Genomic DNA, 18514 nt, shown 5'->3' on the forward strand with positions numbered 1-18514 from the left:
CGCCAGTTCTCCAGCACATAACTGTAGGTTTTTTAAATATCATCAGTCCATCATTATATGCAAGGTCTTACAGTGAATCGCAACCACTTGAGAAGAGGAAGTCACGTAATCTCTGGTTACAAGTGCTCCACTCTCTGAACTGCAACATTCCTTCCTATAACAGTGAAACATCTGTCAGACCAATTAACGAGACTGTGGACTGATTCTCATCTCTTTTTTTTTTTTTTCTCTATTCGTGGTCGATGTATAGACAGAGCTGGGGAAAGTTTTCAGTATCAAACGCCGTCCCGAGAGGTAGATAAACCCACACAGACAGCTGCACTGATGACTTTTTAGGATCAATTTCTCATTGTGATGGAAAGCTGCAGCTTTTTTTTAGATTGCCTCTGACAATCATCTGTAAATAGCAGCGAGATGGCTTTTTGTGTTATCTCACACCTCCTCTGTATCTGCCAGCAGGGTGCTTTTCAGGCTGCCAGATAGTGGGTGCTGTTTATATATAATAACAGATAACAAAAGACACAAGTGAACTGGCATACAACTCCTCATGTCACCTGTAGTGGTCACAGGAAGATAAGTTTTCTTTTCTAGAATCTGAGCGTATTTCCCCAGATCACAACAGAAGACAGAGCTCTCTTTGCATGTTCCTATTAGTTTTTATTACCCTCTAAATATACTTGCCCAACCTTGCAATTGTCTGTCACTGTAGCCCAGGAGGCCTGAACAGCAGGATAAACACTAGGCTCTAATTTCCAGCTACGGACAGCTCTGTAAGCTCACCCGGGCCTCAGATTTACTGCCACTCGTAACCAGTGAATATGGATGAAAAAGATCCTCGAGTCCCCCTCCTCAACAGGAGAATATGCATAAGACCTGTAATCTACGGCTTCTGCATGTGGGCGGACAGACTGGAAAACAGTGTATTGGTAATAGCGTAACGGGGGAATAAGCAGCAGTGAAACAGAATCCATACAAATACCGTATGTCTGGGGTTTTAAATCTGATCAGAAGCCGTCTGTTTTGGAACAATGTTAGTTCTTTTGAGGACAGCAGGACTTCAGCAAAGCAAGCAAAATCACTACAGCCTTAACTCATGTTTGCATATTTTTTTGACTACGTGTTTCAGTATCAGTTGCTCAATAATTCTGTCTCTGCATATTTAGTTGTTTAGTAACAAGGCAATAGATCTCCAGTTGTCTTTCTTTGCCCCCGTAGTACACAAGGGTGCATTAACCTGCTTCCTGGACCCTTTGTTTTCACATCACAGTAATAGGTGATTTAGACTTTGGCGTCAATTTGACATCGTAGCTACGGCGACAGCGCAGAGCATACACAGACTCTAACGCTGTGGCTGATGTGCGGCAACGCAGACCACAGGAGCTGTGATTGGTCTGCTTGATAGTAGCGCGTTCCCGCTTTAGTACTTCTGGCTGTTTCTCCACCTCCAAATTGATTGTTTTGGATCAGTAAAGACGGGACACATCGAGGAAATGTTAAGCGAGGGGTTTCTGAGATACAAACATTTGTATGTGTCATGGTTCTGTTTTTTTGATTCCTGTGTTCATGTTTCGAGTTTCATTCATGTTTCACGTTTTCCAGTTTCCTGTTTTATTTGTGCCTTTGTGATTGTCTTCTTCGTCTTGATTGGTTTCACCTGTTTCTCGTCACCTTCATGTCCTGTGATTTCCCACCTTTGTAATTAGGCGCGTTCGACTTCATGCAGATCTGTGCAGGTCTGACTTGACGTGATGCATGCTGGGTCGAACAAGTTCATTTTAACCAATCATATGCGAGGTCTATGAGCAGAACAACCCAGCATGCATCACGTCAAGTCAGATCTGCACAGATCTGCATGAAGTCGAACGAGCCTATTGTCTGCCCCGCCCTGATTGTTTTCACCTGTGTCTCCTCTGCCCTTGTGTGTGTGTGTGTGTGTATATATAGTCCTGCTTTTCCCTTTGTCCTCAGTTGCGTCATACTGTTTTCCATTGTTTCCCTGTGTTTCCTGTGTTTCCTAGCTCTGGTCTTGTTATGTTACATTCTTGTCTTTTTGAAGGTTTTCATTTTTGTTTTTGGTTCACCTGCCATCTCAGCAGCACTTTGTGTTTCCTTTTGTTTTAATTAAATGCAGTTTTTGCCTACTCCTGCCTCATCGTATAGTGTCCAGCATTTGGGTCCTACCTGTCCTTGAAAATCTGTGACAGTATGACTCGCATTCGGAGAAGTTTTGGCGGAAGTTCCAGTCGCCATAATTGAAAGTGAAGCAGGAAGTGGAAACAAAAAAGACACAGTGCCGACTAGTGTTTTGGTGGTGTTTTTAACGGAGTGAGCCAGACTGACAAGCGCACAAGTATAAATGGCTCGCACTGGCGTCAGCTACGTGCGTTTATTACAGCGTCTATGTCCTGCAGTACCCCAAACACAGAATCCCCCTTTCTGCTGGCTCTGGCCCTGACTGGATGCTGGTTAGAAATGCCCTTTAATGTGTGTCACTGTGTGTCTCATCCTGGCTGTAGCACTTAAATGCAGTATGTGAAAATGGATTTCCAGCCAATTGCACAATCAAATCTCAAAAATTTAAAAAACAAAAATGTATTGAAGCACATAATACCTTCACCCGCACAGGCAATTGACATTGATGATCAGTGTCAGTGTTCCTTGTAGTCTGTAATCTGTGCACATAGTGGAAATATTACACAGAAGGCTTTATGAGCTCTGAGGGCAGGCTGATTATGAAGTATTCAATGCACTATACAGTATATCACTATAGGTGGAGTAGTGATTGACACAGATCCCTGCATACACTTGGAGAGTTACACCGGCACCAAACTCTCCTTGGAGGCTTGTTAGTTGGAAGAAACATTCACTGCTTCAGTGCTGTGGTGAATGCTAGACTAATTAGACAGTTCCACATTCTTAGACAATGCTGTGTAATACTGTATATGAGTCATACTTATATCTGTGCTGAAGGGGTTAAAGGATCTGAAAGTTCAGGCAAATTTCGGGTGGAGTTTGAAACACTGGGCTTGAATGATCAAGTAGGCTAGCATTTCCTGAGGGTCTGTTACAGACCTGGCAAATTTAAAAAGAGATAATAAGATAAGATATGATAAGAAGAGACTTTATTGATCCCAGAGGGGAAATTTTGATGTTACAGCAGCTGGACAGGACAGTGCAAAAATATAAGTTAGATACAAAATAGAATAAAAGAAGAGAAGGAAACTATATAAGAGTAAATACACACTGATCAGCCACAACATTAAAACCACTGACAGGTGGAGTAACATTAACCAATCTTGTGACAATTCAGTGTTCTGCTTGAAAGCCGCAGCACAAGATGTTGACCTGGCCTCCAAATTCCCTAGACCCAAACTGATCAGGTATCTGTGGGGGGCGCTGGAACGAGCCTGATCTACCGAGGCCCCTCCCTTCAACCCATAGGACCCAAAGGCCCCCATTAACAACATTCTGTTGCCAGACACCACAGGACACCCTGAGAATGCCCGTATTATGTAGCTAGTCATAATGTTATGGATGATCAGTGTATTAAGGGCATAGGAAATATTTACAGACTGTATGAAGTTTAAGTAACTACACTTTGGTGCAAAACCAACCGAAGTTAAATAAAAACTTGAGGTGGAGGCTGAATATACATATTGACATTCATGAATGTCATGAATAATGACAAACTCCAGTAGCTGTTAAAAACAAGTGGTGCACCAACATATGAAAACATTATGACTGCTGAGAGGACAAAGGTTCTTCGGAAGCGTTCTCTCTTGCATTGTGGATGCAACAGTCTCGTACGAGGGGTGAAAGTTTTTTTTTAGGATGTTTAACAGTTTGGCCAAAATCCTCCTCTCACCCACCTTCTCTACTGAGTCCGGAGGACAGCCCAGGATGGAGCTGGCCCTCAGCATGAGTCTGTCCAGTCTGCCCTTGTCTCTGTTTGTGATTCCCCCACACTGACAGACCACAGCGTAGAAGGTTTGTGTCACAAAATGTCCTGAGCAGTGTCCTGCACACACCAAAGGACCTCAGTCTCGTCAGCAGCTGGACGTCTACTTTATTGTTCAAGTGAACAACCCAGGTATTTGTATCCATCAACTGTGTCGATATCCAATCACGGGATGCTCACCGGTGCGGTCTGTGAAGTCAATCATCATCTCTTTTGTCTTGGAGGAGTTGATGTGGAGGTGATTGAGTTCACACCACTCCTTGACCACTTTCCTGTATTACAGGTCCTTCCCGTAAGATACTCATCCAATTATGGCTGTATCATCCGAGAACTTCTGGATGTGGCAGCTTTCTGTGTTATATTGAATGTCAGAGGTGTACATGGTGAAGAGGAATGGAGAATGCATTGTTCCCTGTGGAGCCCCTGTGCAGCAGAGCACCCCATCGTACATACATACACACATACATACATACATACATACTGTGGTGTATTAGTGATGTAGGCGAGGGTCCATGCAGTCAGCTGGCTGTTGACCCCTGCTCCCTATAGCTTCCCCCTGAGCAGCTACTGTTGTATTGTTAAAAAAAACCATGACCCCCACAGTGCCCCCAAGAGGGATCTGTGCAGCAGGTAGATGAAGGAGTCATCCACCAAAGTGCTCTGTTTGATGCAAGAGATCAAGCTTTGGGTCGGACGCGGTTCAGCATCAGCCTTTTCATGACCCATGAGAAGTTAAAGTCACAGGTCTAAGGTCTAAGGTCTAAGACGACAACTGCAACAGCCTTTTAGTGTATTGCTGGCAGTAAGCTGCTCAAGGGATTTAGCAAATGACGGGCCAACCTTGAAGTCAAAGCTTTACTGCTCATTTTCGCAAAGGACGACATTCAGACGGAAGAGTTTGAGACTGCTGGGGTTTTGGTTCGTTAGTGGATTCATTTACCTAATGGAAGATTAAGTAAATGAATTTCGTTGGCTCTGAAGGGAAGGAAAGTAATGTCATGTTGAAAAGCAAAGAAAGTCCCTGGACAATTGCTGTGAATTAGCATACGACACTAATAATTATTTGATCATCCACGACCCAACACATCCTGGCTACCACCACTTTAAATTACACCCCTCTGGTCAAACGGGACAATTCAGTCACAAAGAACAAAACAGCTTCTTCCCTGAAATTGACTAATGGCAACTATTCTGAACTCCTTATTCGTATAGTATAACCTGTTTTTGTGCCCTAAAACGCTTTTTTACGTCAACTTATTGGCTGTTATTGCTGCTGTCTGACATAACTGCATACTGTGCTTTGTTATTCCTACTGTTTACTGGTTACTTTACTTCAATGTCCTTAACTGAACATAAATGTTTTCTTTGTCTCAGTGAGTGCTGTCTACACGCGGTTGCATTGTCATCTAACCCTCAATGCGATGGTAATTAAGTTCTCCTTGATCTTGATGGAATATCTGTAAAGGTTGAACACAAACATACATTGCTTAAATGAAAGTTAACTTCCTCAACTGTTTTGTTCAGTAGCTTAATGTTTGCTCGGCAGCTTGACTATCGCACGTCTGCCCTTGAGCTGAGGGCTTTGCCGCGGCCAAAATCTGCTGAAGGGCTGATGTGATGCCACTTGACAAGTGTTTCGTTCAGCTGTTTTACAGACAGCATGCAAGATCCATCTGGCTGAATTTGTGCCACAGCTTGTGGGAAAAAAAGCCAAGAAAGAAGCTCGTCCATGTCTTCATTATTTTTCTGTCTCTCATACTCCGTCCCTCATTTCTGCCAAATGTCACAATAAGGGGATAAAATGATTGGAATAGGGTAACAAAAGGAAACAAAGACCTTGACTCAACCAATGAGAAACAACCAGAGACTTTCATTTTCAGTATCACAAATTGCTGTCATGCTTCAGAGCACCATCTCTGTAAATCACAAACACCAGGAAAATTGTTTCTAGGAAAGCAGTCAACATGATGTTTAGATGAGGACTTATTGATTCTCAGTTCAATTAAACCTTGTTTGTTTGATCCATTTTGGCTATACACGGGATCATTAAACATTCATTATAGTGTGCAGCTATTTGTCTTAGTTGCAGATTCTGTCTGTCTAAAATGCATCAGTGAATGTGAATATAATGCTTCTGAGATCATAAACAGAAACACAATTAGAACTCACTTGTAAACAAAAAAAACAACTGTTCTTTCAGCTCCGTTTGTCGACATTTAACCATGTTTGGCAGGAGCAGTCCTCCATAGTCCCCACAAATGCGCTGCACGAAATTTCCCTTCTGTCCTCTGGTGGGACAACATCCAATCTGCCATATCAAACAGGGATCTAGAAAGCAGCTGACTAAGAACCAAAATAATAGTGTTTGACAACCCAGTGCTTTCGCGGACCGGCCATTTGTTTGTCCGTGTGGTTCTGCTTTGTCATCAACACCATGGCTTTTCTAATCTCTGCCACAAAGACAACAATAAACTCTGGAAGGCCCCAGGCTCGTTGCATGTGCGCTGACAGCCAGGGGGAGGTTTTGAGGGCTATTTCGCCTCCAGCCAGTGCTGTACAGTGTTTAGTCTAGCATGAGACAGCCAAGGGTGAGCACCCAAGTTTTCACACAATAAAGGTGCTGAAGGGGACCGAGCACTCCAGGGATACCACCAACCCAGAGGAGAGAAGCTTGCCGCCATGTTCAAGACCAGCTACACGCGCGAGGTGCGCAAGGAAAAATACGAGCGCTCAGATGTCTTCGACGAAGAAGCCGAGGACTCTGAAAACTCTGCAGGCATCTCAGCTATCCACGGCTGGGAGAGCCTTCAGGAGCTCAACAGCCGCTTTGCCCGGTACATCAACAGGGCACGGGTTCTGGAGCAGCGCAACGCTGTGTTCCGCAAGCAGCTAGAGACACTGCAGCGGATGGAGGAGGCCAGCGGCCTGGAGGAGGCCTTCACAGAGCAGATTGATGTCAACAGACAACGCATTCGGGAGCTATTTTCAGACAGAGCAAAGCTGGAGCGAGAGCTGAAGGAGGCTTGCCGTATGCTGGACGAATTTACCAGCAAGTAAGGGAGTGGTTGGCTGAATCTGTGTGTCAAATGTCTTCCTTTGAGATTAAGTGAGAATTACAGAAATGCCATCAGAATTAAGAGAACGTGATAAAGTACATGAACTTAAAGAAGATGATCGTTAATCACTGCCAGAATACATGCAGTCTGAAATGTCATTATACTGCCTTATATATAGTGTGAGATGATAGTCTGTCTGACATTGGCTGTACAGTGAACGAGGGTAAGTGAAATAAACACTCAAACATGAATGCTCACTTATCAACTCTGCAGATGTCAATCAGAAACTGACGGCATGCAAGAATACTCGTTTCAGCTCTTTCCAGAAAAGGTCTTCATATTACTCTGCGTACTCTACAGAACGTGATGTGTTTTCATAGGGGCTGTTATAGCTGCAGTTTAAGTTGCTTAAACAAATCCTGCAAGCCGTATCTCAAAACCCGAGTGGTACACGTGTGCACAGTTCCAGATACCATTCAAGAACGAGGAAGAAAAATCTTGTCTAGATTTAGATAAAATTTAGATCAAAGCTTTAATAGCAGCTTTGTAGAAAGGCCTTGTAATCAGCTAGAGCTGCAGGCAGCCTCGCTACAGCACTGATGAACTGAGAAAAATACAGCACTAGCTAATAGGTGTTAAGCTTCAAGAAAGTGTTAACCTGTGTCACTTTTAGCTGACGAAGCAAACACTTTATTGTATATGAATAACACACAGAATATTCAGGATATGTATTGTAGCGTAATACGACATTGTTTTGCCTCTGCCTTTGTATTCATTCACAATCAGGATACTTTGTGTTCCAGATATAAAAATGAATGTGATTATCAAGAACAGCTACGAGGCACACTGGAACAGCTAAACAAGGTACTGTATGGAAAGAATTACATTGTTAAACACCCTCCTACAAAGGGAAATATAGAATATCATCTTGACAATCATGCATCATAATTACTTTCCTTTATTCATAGAAAAATGTGTGCATTTAAAGCAAGAGGTGGATTAAAATCAATAACAAAACTTAATTTAAAGACTGAATGAAGAACTGCAGTTTTCTCTCCACAAAGTAGGCACTGCGAATTTGAATTTAAACTTACCACCGTGCACTTAACTGCTACGACAGTGAAGAGCTTTCTGCAGTCGTTGTCTGGATGGATTTTGTCCTCTCCTCTTCTCTCCTCTCCTCTCCTCTCATCTCGCAGGAGGCTGACAGTGCCCTGCTGAAAAACCTGGAGTATCAGATCCAGTCTCAGTTCCTCCAGGACGACATTAATTCCACCAGAGACAGACACAAGAAGGTGAGAGGCAGTGAAGACGTGAGCTAAACTGAAATGAAGGATAACGAATTATTGTGCAGGATCCTTAAACAGCTCCTAAATTAACCAAGACGACATACTGTGTAATCCTAACATTCCCAATAGGACAGCACCTTGTTCTCATATATGGGCACGTTTAATGAAATTGCTCTGCTATCATATTTAAATAAAATGGGCAAATATGTTTTGATGGAACTCGGCGATTGCCATCTGGAAAGTATACAACACACCAGAATGGGAGCGATGTGTGGTTGAGTTATTGGAGAGTCATTAAATGCATCGTGTCTTAGACTTAAACTGTCTTTTGGCTTAGAAGATTTAAATAAAACCTAGGTTTAAGACTCATATAACATCCTACTGCAGCGCTACGAGAAGATATTTTAGTGCAAATTAAATTTACCAATGAAATTCATGTTGTTCCTCCAGCGTTACGGCTCCTTGAAATTATGCATTAAGGCATTATTCAATGAGTAATAGCAATTTCTAGGAAACTGGGTTGCACACTGGGACAGTGTTGCAAATTAGCTGGTACATGCTATGAATATATGGATTTGTTTATTCTGTACAAATTCTATGCTTGGTTGCAGCAAATAATACAGAAAAAAATTAATTTTTTATATTTATTTTTTTATTTATTTGGCTGGGTCTCTTATGTCAGAGCAGTTCATTTGGTATGGATTTATTGACTAACTTTGAGTCAGTGTGAAAACCTAATACGTATCAAAGACTATTAGTTCAAAGAATTTTAGATAACCGGATGCCTTTTTTTTCTGTTGCTTTTGAACACCGCCGACTGTCAAGCCGCTGCTCCTTGGAGCCACGATGACGGTATGAGTGAGGAAAGCACAGCAAAGAAAGCGCAATACCGCTCATCACAGGCTCTGAAATACGACTGGAGAGAACAAAGGGGAAACCTGAAATATTACCCCCGTGTGCAGTAGAAACGGCTGGAAGGTCCTACACAATAGCTGTAAAAAATGCTGAGGCAAAACAGGCCAGAATGTTACATAATGGATCACGCACACTTTCCATTGAGCCATTTCTCTCCCTTTTTTAGTTTCAGCCAGTGCTTCTTCTGAGGATGAATTAATACATGAGTCTGCTAGGTCGAGATAGCCTTTCTAAGGGCACTGCTATTACTCTATTGTGTGCAAAAGAATAGGGAGTCCTCTCGTGTTAATATTAGGCTTCTGTTCCTGAACTCTGAAGCATCTGGTGAGAGAAAAATATGGCTGCTCTTTATTAGAGTCTGAGATCATGCTATGAATTAATTTATGGGGTGGAGGTGGGGGGAGGTGGGAGTTTCGTTGTTATAAGGAAATGTTTGATTAATTAATATCTTCTAAGTTAAATTTTATTTTATTGACACTTTTATTGAATAGCCTTTTTTTTTCACAAAGTAGGACGTGCAAAGTAAACAAGCAATGGGTTTGTGATCAGACAGTTTTAGTCGGCAAATTGTTTGGAGATGTTTTTCCTGTTGCTGAGTTTAATATTTTACGTTATTCTTTTGTGTTATCTTCCTCTTCGCAGAACCTCGCAGAGATCCAAACCTACGTAAACATTTTGCAGCAAATAAACCAGACACTTCCTCTTGCTCCCAATGTGTCAGTTGGCATCTCCGAGGTGAGGTCACAAATGCTGTCATTGTGTGTGTGTGTCTGTGCTGCTCTCCCCGCGGGAGAAGATGGCGCTTGCATGTGTGTCAGCCCTGGCTAAGTGTAGGAAGGTTGATGAGGTTACTGGCTTCTCTGTCCATTTGGCCGCCTGTGCCTGCCATTGTATGTGCTTTTTTTTGTATACGTAAGAGAGCGCATGTTCAGAAAGCAGAGACACTGTCAAACAGTCTTCACCGAAAGGGCAGCCGCTTGAGAGCGACAGGGCACATAATGATGCAAATGCAGCGAAGAACAGCCATGCATTCTAATTTTTGACTAACTGTGCCACAGTGGCCCGCGTTTGTGTGGCAGATCGAGGATTTATTTATATAAATGTTTCTCATAAGCAGAGCTGCTCCGAATGTAGAAACCGGTTGATTGGTTGAGTTAAATCTCAGTGGGTAGTGACAAAGAGTCACAGCGACCGGCTACAGTGCTGAGCTGAAATCGAGAGAGAATAAAAAAGAAAAATTAAGCAAGGAGGACTCATTAGCCTCCGAGTTTCAGATGTGCACAAATACAGATGGGTGGCAAATTAAAAGAAAAGCTTTAATTAATGAGCGTCAAAACAAATTAAATGTAGATGCTCCCGTAAGGATCTGAATGATTCATATGCTAAGGCTTTTGCAGACTAACCCGTCTGAACACCAGTAATACATTTTGATGTGTTAGGCGTCATTAAAATGCCAAATGAAAGAATACCATTCACCCTCCAGTAAAGTTTAAGAGACTTATTTAGAGACCTGAATAAACTGCCAGGCTATGAAGATGATCAAGCAGCTTTTGCAACACTTTTTGAGTTGTTTTAGTCTTTTTGGTAACATAGCTACACGTCTGGGGATCTTGGCAGGTTTTGGGTATGAACACTTCTTTTAGATAAATGCATGACATCTTTGAGACAGAACAAGGTTTAAACCACAGCTTAAAAGAAACTCAATTCAAAAGGAATCTATATAACTCTTCCCCACAAGAAAACAATACCAGTGCTATTAAAATACGTGCATTTTAATAGTTAATTTTGAAATGATAAAGCCTGCCGTAGACTGTAATAATAATTGATATAACAACATTATGTATGTATGTATGACCTATACACATCCTGGATGCCATTGTAGTGAATAAATGAAAAAAATATATTTTATATGCAAAATGTAAATACATATGTTCTATGTAGTTTTCCCAGTTAGTGTAAGTATCATTATTGACTCACAAACAAAGGTTCTGGTTAGCTAAGTTTGCTGTGGGCTAATAGCTAGCTAGCTGGCCTTCTCGCTTGTTTGCCATTGATTAGCATTTGACGATTAGCTGAATCGCATGTTTACAACTGTGTTTAGGCAACACATAAACCCAATTTTATAGTAAATTTTATTTTTTTTATTTTTTTTATTGGTTTATTTAAGACAGGGACCATGTACAAGGTTCATTAATTACGCGAAGTAAAAAGATGGCTTGTACCAGATTATAGCTAGGAGCTAATTTCCATCTGCAGTCCCTGGGCAGGTAAGAAGAAGTAAATCAATGTAACAAATGTAACACTTGAAATTCAGCTTTAAATGGATTCGTCTGAACCACCACCCAGCTTTTATTTTTTATGAGTAAGCCTCATTTGACCAGATGGTTTTGTTACCACCTGTGAAACTTTGTCAGATTCAAGGTAATTTAACTTTAATCACTCAGTTAAGAGAAATAACACACCCAACCTTCTAAGCTTTAAATTTAAGTCAATAATCAAAACATAATTTCTTGTTATTTAGACTCTTCAGGAAAGACAGCACCCTTTATTGATCTCCATGTTTCAGGAACAATGCCACAAACATGGATTTGATTATAGTCATTATATTTAATATCTCAAATGGAATGACTACAGCTCTAATGATAACTCTAACAAGACTATAATCACTGCTGTTAGCTGTCTCAGTCCCCTTCTGTTCAACAATCAATCATTACATTTTTAAATTCACGGAGATACTTGTTTGTTTGTGTGTCATGCTGCAAATGCGGCAATTCTCTGCATGTTGTCGTAATGATTTGATCTTAATATGTGCAGGAGCAGGAGAAGCTGCTGGCCCAGAGGAAAGTGCCGGGGCTGCAGATTCAGCTGGAGGAATATAAGAGCGCCCTCTGTCAGCTGCAGGCCCAGAAACAACGCCTACGGGCTGAGGTGGGTCACCATGACAACAGGAGGTGCCACATTAATTACATGCAGTTTTATCTCCTTTTCTTTTTTTTTCTTTTTTTTAACTACTAAGCTTAAAATAAATAAATAAATAAATAAAAATTATTGTTTGGTCTACAAAAGACTTACAACTGGTCTTTGATGGCAACATATGGATTTAAAACAGCCTAAAACTAGCACTAACATGTAGTTAGTTTACAGTTTTGATTAATATTTGAGTCTTTGTTTAGACTACATTAAACTAGAATTATTTATCAAAGTGCATTTTCATTTTCGTGTTTTTCTTGCGTTAAAGCACAACAACCACATAGCAAGGCATTAAATAGGCCTTCCCACTGCAGTCTTGATGATGTTGTTGTACTAGATACAGATGCTGCAGACATACCACTAGATGTCAGCCATGACCACCTCATGACAATGTGGTTATGGATTTTGTGAAGACAGTGTGGACCCCTTTGGCATAATTGAAGCAAAATTACCAACCAGTCATTGCATTGATTTCCAAATTTTCTTCACTTGGCTGCATTGTTCCCACAGATGTTGACCTGCATCTGCATTTGCACAAGCAAGCATCTTTATTTTGCATCTGTTATGCACAATCTATTTTTTTCTTTTTGAATAATTTTATGCATTTACTTTACTCAGTTACATTGTCTTATCTCCAAACACTGATCCTTCTTTCATTCATAATACATACTATGTTATTATTAGTGAAAGTTTCTTGATTATTTTAATTTCATATAATTTCTTAAACCCTGTTTCCATTTCTTCTGTAAGACTTCAATGCTGGATCAATCCATCAAAAGCACACAGGAAAGTTATGACGATGAGATCCAGATGTACAACGAGCAAATTGAATCTCTGAGGAAGGAGATTGAGGAAGCGGAGAGGTCCCTGGAGAAGATCACCAGTGAATGTCGCCACCTGGCCATGTACCAGACGTCTCTCGAGAATGAGCTGGAGAGGTACAAGAGGATTATCGAGAACGAAGATACTAGGTAAAGTGCCTCAGATTGGCTGACACACACAGAGACACTTACACAGACATGCAAAGCCTGACTGAAAAGGTTAACGGTTCACTTCAGGTTATTAAGAATTGACACAGAGGAACTGAGCTCTTAACCGTTGGCTGACATAAAATGTCAAATTTAAGGGTTTACATTCTCATAAAATCCCACAAGAGGCAGGGCTAAAGCCCGAAATGATGTGGTCTTTATAGAGTCAAGCCCCCAAAAAGAGTTAGATTAGCTTCTAGTCAACAACATTTACATATTGATTACTTTAATTATTAAGTAATAATTTCCCTAAATGTCATCTCTTGTGTGAATTGTTTAAAAGCTCTCTCATGAAGTCCAACAAGAGCTTCTCGCAATGCCTCTTGACAAAAAAATAAACAAAACAGTAACATTTAACATTATTTACATTGAAGAATACTGAAATTAGCATTAAAATACACTACATCAGTATTGTGAGTGCAATTGTAGAAATGCAGACTAGTTTACAGCTACAGAGATTAATCTTTTTCTGTACTGTATCAGGGTTCATGTAGAAAAGGAGACCAGCCAGCAGATGGCCCCGTATAACGACAAATACTTTTCTCTATTTTGCTCTTAATGTAATTTAATGTTTTATACATATTTGTGTAATTTAAAGCTACCTATTGTTTACTGATTTTACAAATGTGAATTACTAACTTCCTTACCTGATTTCCATGCATAATAAACCTGTTCGGTACATTCAGTACACTGTTGTATGGGTGACATTTTACTGCTCTCTTTCCTGCAGGTTGAATTCAGCAATAATTGGCTCTCCCATTACCCTGTTTACAACTAATTACCGCTACACTCACACACCCTCTGCATCAAGCAGGGGGAGAGGTAAGGGCACATCACAGCTGGTTTACATTGGCAATGACAGCTGAGTGCACAATCAGCTGCTATTGTAGTTGAGACAAGCATGTCTGCACGGTCTTAAAAAACTGACAAATCTCCTGACCATTTAAAGTAATAGTAATATCTAATAATATCTAGTTATAGATATTATATATACTTTCTTTATAATATTTACTGTCCTTAATATGTGTGTTTGGGCATATACAATGTTTTTAGTTCATCACTTCCAGCTACTTGACTCATGCCTCATTTGTGCCCAGATATCACCCAGGCCATCCAGGATATCACCAACATCAAGCCCCGGCAAAAGATACTGGCCAAGAAGGTTCTGAAAAAGAAGGAGCTGAGCCCAAAAGATGTGATGGACAGCAGACAAGAGGAGAAAAATGGTGGAGCTAGCGGCGAGGCTCCAGATGAGGAAACAAAAGGGATCCCATCTGAGCAAGTGCAGGAAGAGAAAGTGAAAAGAAAAGAGCAGAGACCTCATCTCACCGGAGTGTCTCCACAGGATGTGCCAGACGGAGCACAGATTAGCAAAGCCTTTGACACACTTTGTAACATTGTCAGAGACAGAATGAGGAAGTACAAGAAGCCTGAACCAATTGCTGATTTCTACACCAAGGGCCGGTACGTCCTTGTCACTGGTGACGGCAGCTACCTGGATCCCTGTTTCTACACCTCCACACCATCTGCTGGCCACATCTACGTCACTATCAGAGATGGAATGATCTCCCCTTATGAGCCTTACGGACGTAGCACACCCTCTCCTCCACCTCCTCAGCCCATGCTAGACCCTACCCCTCTCGGTCCCACCCCGCCTTCTAATGTAGGAGGAGGAGGAAAGGAGGATAATAAGGGTGGAAGAGCTAAGGATAATGGAGGTAAAGGAAAACATAATAATGGAGAGCCTCACCCTCACGCTAAAGATCCAAGCCCAGTCCCTCCACCTTTTGGTCCAAACTCTGGCCACAAAGATCCCACCCCAGCTGGCAATCACTCCAAGAAAAACAGGGGTGACAACGGCTCAAGTGGGCCCGTCCCAAAGCCTGCTCCTCGCGGTGCCAGCACAAGCTCCAGCTCAAGTTCCAGCACCAGCACAAGCACCAGCACCAGCTCAGGCAGCTACAAACCAGACAGCATGAGCTATGAGAAAGTGGAGGTGGTGGAGTCTGTGGAGAAGATCTCCAATGACCGCAAAGTTAAAGGTTATGAGGAGACTTCCATGGTTGTGGAGACCATGATTGAGAAGTCCTGCAAGAAGAAACACTGAAGTCACGTCACCTGATGAAGACTCATCTCCACCAAGGTCCTACATGGTCCGGGACAAGAAGACGATACTGATGTCGGGGTCAGACTACATAAATGACATGGTTCCTCAGACTACTTTATTAACACTAATGTTTCTCTTGGGGAGACCAACCATGCATAAAGACCAACCACACATTCCTGCTCTGATAATCAACGCTCCTTCATTTGCTTGCAGTCTCTCTGGTCTTGCGTCCAGAATACGTTTTGCTGGTTCCATGAGTACTGCTGTTGTTGTTCGACTCGCACCTATACTCAAGCTATGAGTCCTTTACTGTCTGAAAACTTGGGACAATGAAAACCAAAACTCTATGCCACCTATAAAAAAAGAAGAAAAAGAAAGAAAAATGTGAGAAGTTGTGCCGCCCTTCTGAACTCTGTCTTAGAACTCCAACTTTCCCCTTTGAGCTCATTAGTTTAATTGGATGCCACTGCCTGCCCTCAGCACAATTTTGCTGTGTATTAATTTGCTTTGATATATTGAATAATAAAAAAAGAGATTCAAACATCAATTGACACCTTGTTCGACTTGATTTAAGAACATCACTGTGCACCAAGCATCTCACATATTTATATGATAGGTTACAAAATATTATCAGTATATTGGGTTTAATATATACCTGTTATTTTATAGTGTTTAACAGTTTGGAGATATTTCTTCCAGTATCATTGCCACCTTAACTCTGTGTTTTATTTAAATGCTGCAGCATCCACAGGATTCTCATTCATTTTTTATGTGACCTTGAGTAGTTTGCAGTGTCCTGTGCAGGTCGAGTCTGTCTTTAGAAATGATGAGAATGATAAGAGGAAAAAGAGTAGATGGTTTTAGTCAGAGATATAAAAGAGGTGGTGAGCAAAACTGATTAAGCTAGTCAGAACCGCACACCAAAAGTTTTATATATAACTTTGAAGTTGTTTGAGTTGGGCAAGTTGGTTAAATTAATTAGTGGCTGAGTATTAGTGTGCTGGTTATGGTGCAGTCCAATACCCCATATGCTGTGTGTTTCATAAATACATGAAGCCATGAAGATTTGTTTCATTCTTTGCCCTGTTTGCACGTGAGAAAAACAACCCAAAGTGGACCACATTTGAAGTTAGGCAGCTGCCAGCAACACCAAGAAATATTAAAATTAATTTGTATTCATGGTTCTGCCACCCCGATAAATTCAAATCCTACGTTCATACTTCCTCTTTAGCTTGAAATATCCGGCTGTGTTACCTTAGCTTGCTAAATGCTAACTAGCTAATTGTTGGTGCTACTCAGGGAGCATAGGTGGATTTTTGGTTTCCAAAAAGTTGCATTTCACATAAAAATGTTGCCTTCATTTTCACATGGCATACATTTGACCATTAAGTCAATTTTATTTTATGTTTTAATACGTTGCTAATAATGAATATGACATACGATTGACTGATGCTACATTTATCATCCTCAAACCTGAAGAGTATCTTGGCCCCAATACATACTGTAGCTGAAGCTTCACTTTTTAGGGGGAACGTGGTGATTGATTAAAACAGTAATCTGCAGTTATCCTTTTTCCCTGGCCCACCAAAATGCTTGTGCGCCAATTTAATTAATACATTTTTTAGACTGATAAATTTCCTCCACATTCTCCATCGTGCGATTTTATCAAATTCTGCTTTTCTGTAGTTTCCTCAAATGACAGAGAATGATGAGCTACATTTAGCCACTATCTTTGGCAGCGTGTCCCAAATCACTCAAGTGCTTTAATAAACAGCTGAATAGATTTATTATAGTATACGTCAAAGATTATGAAATATGAACTGATGACCACAGGCTGCAAAATGAATTACACATTCCTTTCCTTGTTTATAGAAACAGTGCATGTCACAAAAATATAAACAGAAAGAGATATCACTGCTCTGTTTGCAAGATATTAAACTTTAAGTAGAATGACACAGAATATCATTTACAGTCACAAACTGTACAACAGTTGGCAGGAGAGAGGTGCGGGGCAGTTAAAGCAAGACCATGAAAGAGTGGCTTATATTTGGTATATGTACAGTTCTGTAGAGTGTAAAAATTCTGGTGATATAGTTACTCTATGAAGAACAGATTACTGAGGGTTACATTTTTATCGTGATTGGATTACAAGAAACATTCATTGAGGAGGGCTAATTGAAACACTTGATGACAAAAAGCAGAGAGAGGAGGGGAGGGGCGGAGAGGTGGACAGAGGGGAGGATAACAGGAGACTGAGAAGAACTAAGGAGATGCAGTGAGATTTAGGGAGGGACAGAGCAAGACTGCAGAGAGAGAGAGAAAGATAAAGTGAAACAGTTGGCAACATGCAGATGTGACTTTAGTTGTTTTTACTCAGCAAACTCTTCAGACTTCTCTCCACAGCCTCATCCAGCTCCTCCTCCAGCTCCTCCTTTTTGGACATGGCAAGTTTGGACTGATAATCACGCACGATCTGGTCTATATAAGGGGCACTTTGTGTTCCGTGCAGCATGAGAGTCCACTCCTTCAGGACCCCGCGCTGTGGCTCGTCACCCTGAAAGCCCACCTCGAGGATCCAGGTACCACGAGGGTCCTCGCCCCAGGTGTGGGTGGTCATGAAGGGCCACTTGTCGAAGCCCACCTTGGCGTCGTCGTCACGGGGCCTCCGGCTCAACAGTATGGACTTCGTGCCCATGGGTGAGGTCATGTTGATGTTGAGGTCTCCGCGGCGGCTGGCATTGACAGTGACTACGGCCTGAACGTGCTCCAGGTAGCGGACAAAGTTGTCCTTCCCCTGACAAGCCTCAGTGGTGATAGCCAGGACTAGCTTGTTGCCGGACTGGATTTTACTGGGGAAGGAGAGCCAGAATGAAGACATTAAAACTGCATGTCAGAGAAACAAAGAGGAGCCAAATATCAGTGATAAAGGTCAATAAAGAAAGAGCGCAACGAAGGAAAATAGAATATGGGTTTGAACATAACCTAAGACAGTCTTTGGAGTAAACCGCAATTGACCTATTTTTCTTATAGATTCGTCCAACCCTGACAAAGAATGAAGCCTCATTTTGAACTTTCTGCTTTGTTGCACAAAAGCAGTGACAACTGTCATGTTTGCTCGCTTTGCCGTGTAATTCATCTCTAGCACAAGGAATAAAGTGCTTGTCTCTGTGCTCACGATCACATTTTGTCAC

General features: G+C 41.5%; 2 protein-coding genes across 2 annotated transcripts in view; one reads left to right on the forward strand and one right to left on the reverse strand.

Moving 5' to 3' along the window:
- Window positions 1-6637: 6637 nt before the first annotated feature.
- On the forward strand, window positions 6638-15627 carry bfsp1 (beaded filament structural protein 1; the record flags this gene model as incomplete). The annotated part of the gene is made up of 8 exons (XM_084562386.1): window positions 6638-7011; window positions 7818-7878; window positions 8214-8309; window positions 9861-9953; window positions 12033-12146; window positions 12939-13159; window positions 13947-14038; window positions 14314-15627. The coding sequence occupies 8 exons, from the start codon at window positions 6638-6640 to the stop codon at window positions 15321-15323; spliced, it is 2061 nt and encodes a 686-aa protein (XP_084418512.1). The 3' UTR covers window positions 15324-15627.
- Window positions 15628-17276: 1649 nt separating this feature from the next.
- The window catches only part of pcsk2 (proprotein convertase subtilisin/kexin type 2), a gene marked incomplete at its 5' end in the record, with an annotated part of 28313 nt that continues 27075 nt past the window's right edge, over window positions 17277-18514 (reverse strand). The window contains one exon of the mRNA XM_084561556.1: window positions 17277-18172. Within this exon, the coding sequence (XP_084417682.1) occupies window positions 17683-18172 (490 nt within the window). The 3' untranslated portion in view covers window positions 17277-17682. The remainder of the gene's footprint in view (window positions 18173-18514) is intronic.

This window comes from Chelon labrosus (genome assembly GCF_963514085.1).
Source record: "Chelon labrosus genome assembly, chromosome: 15".
In the NCBI taxonomy this organism is placed as follows: Eukaryota; Metazoa; Chordata; class Actinopteri; order Mugiliformes; family Mugilidae; genus Chelon; species Chelon labrosus.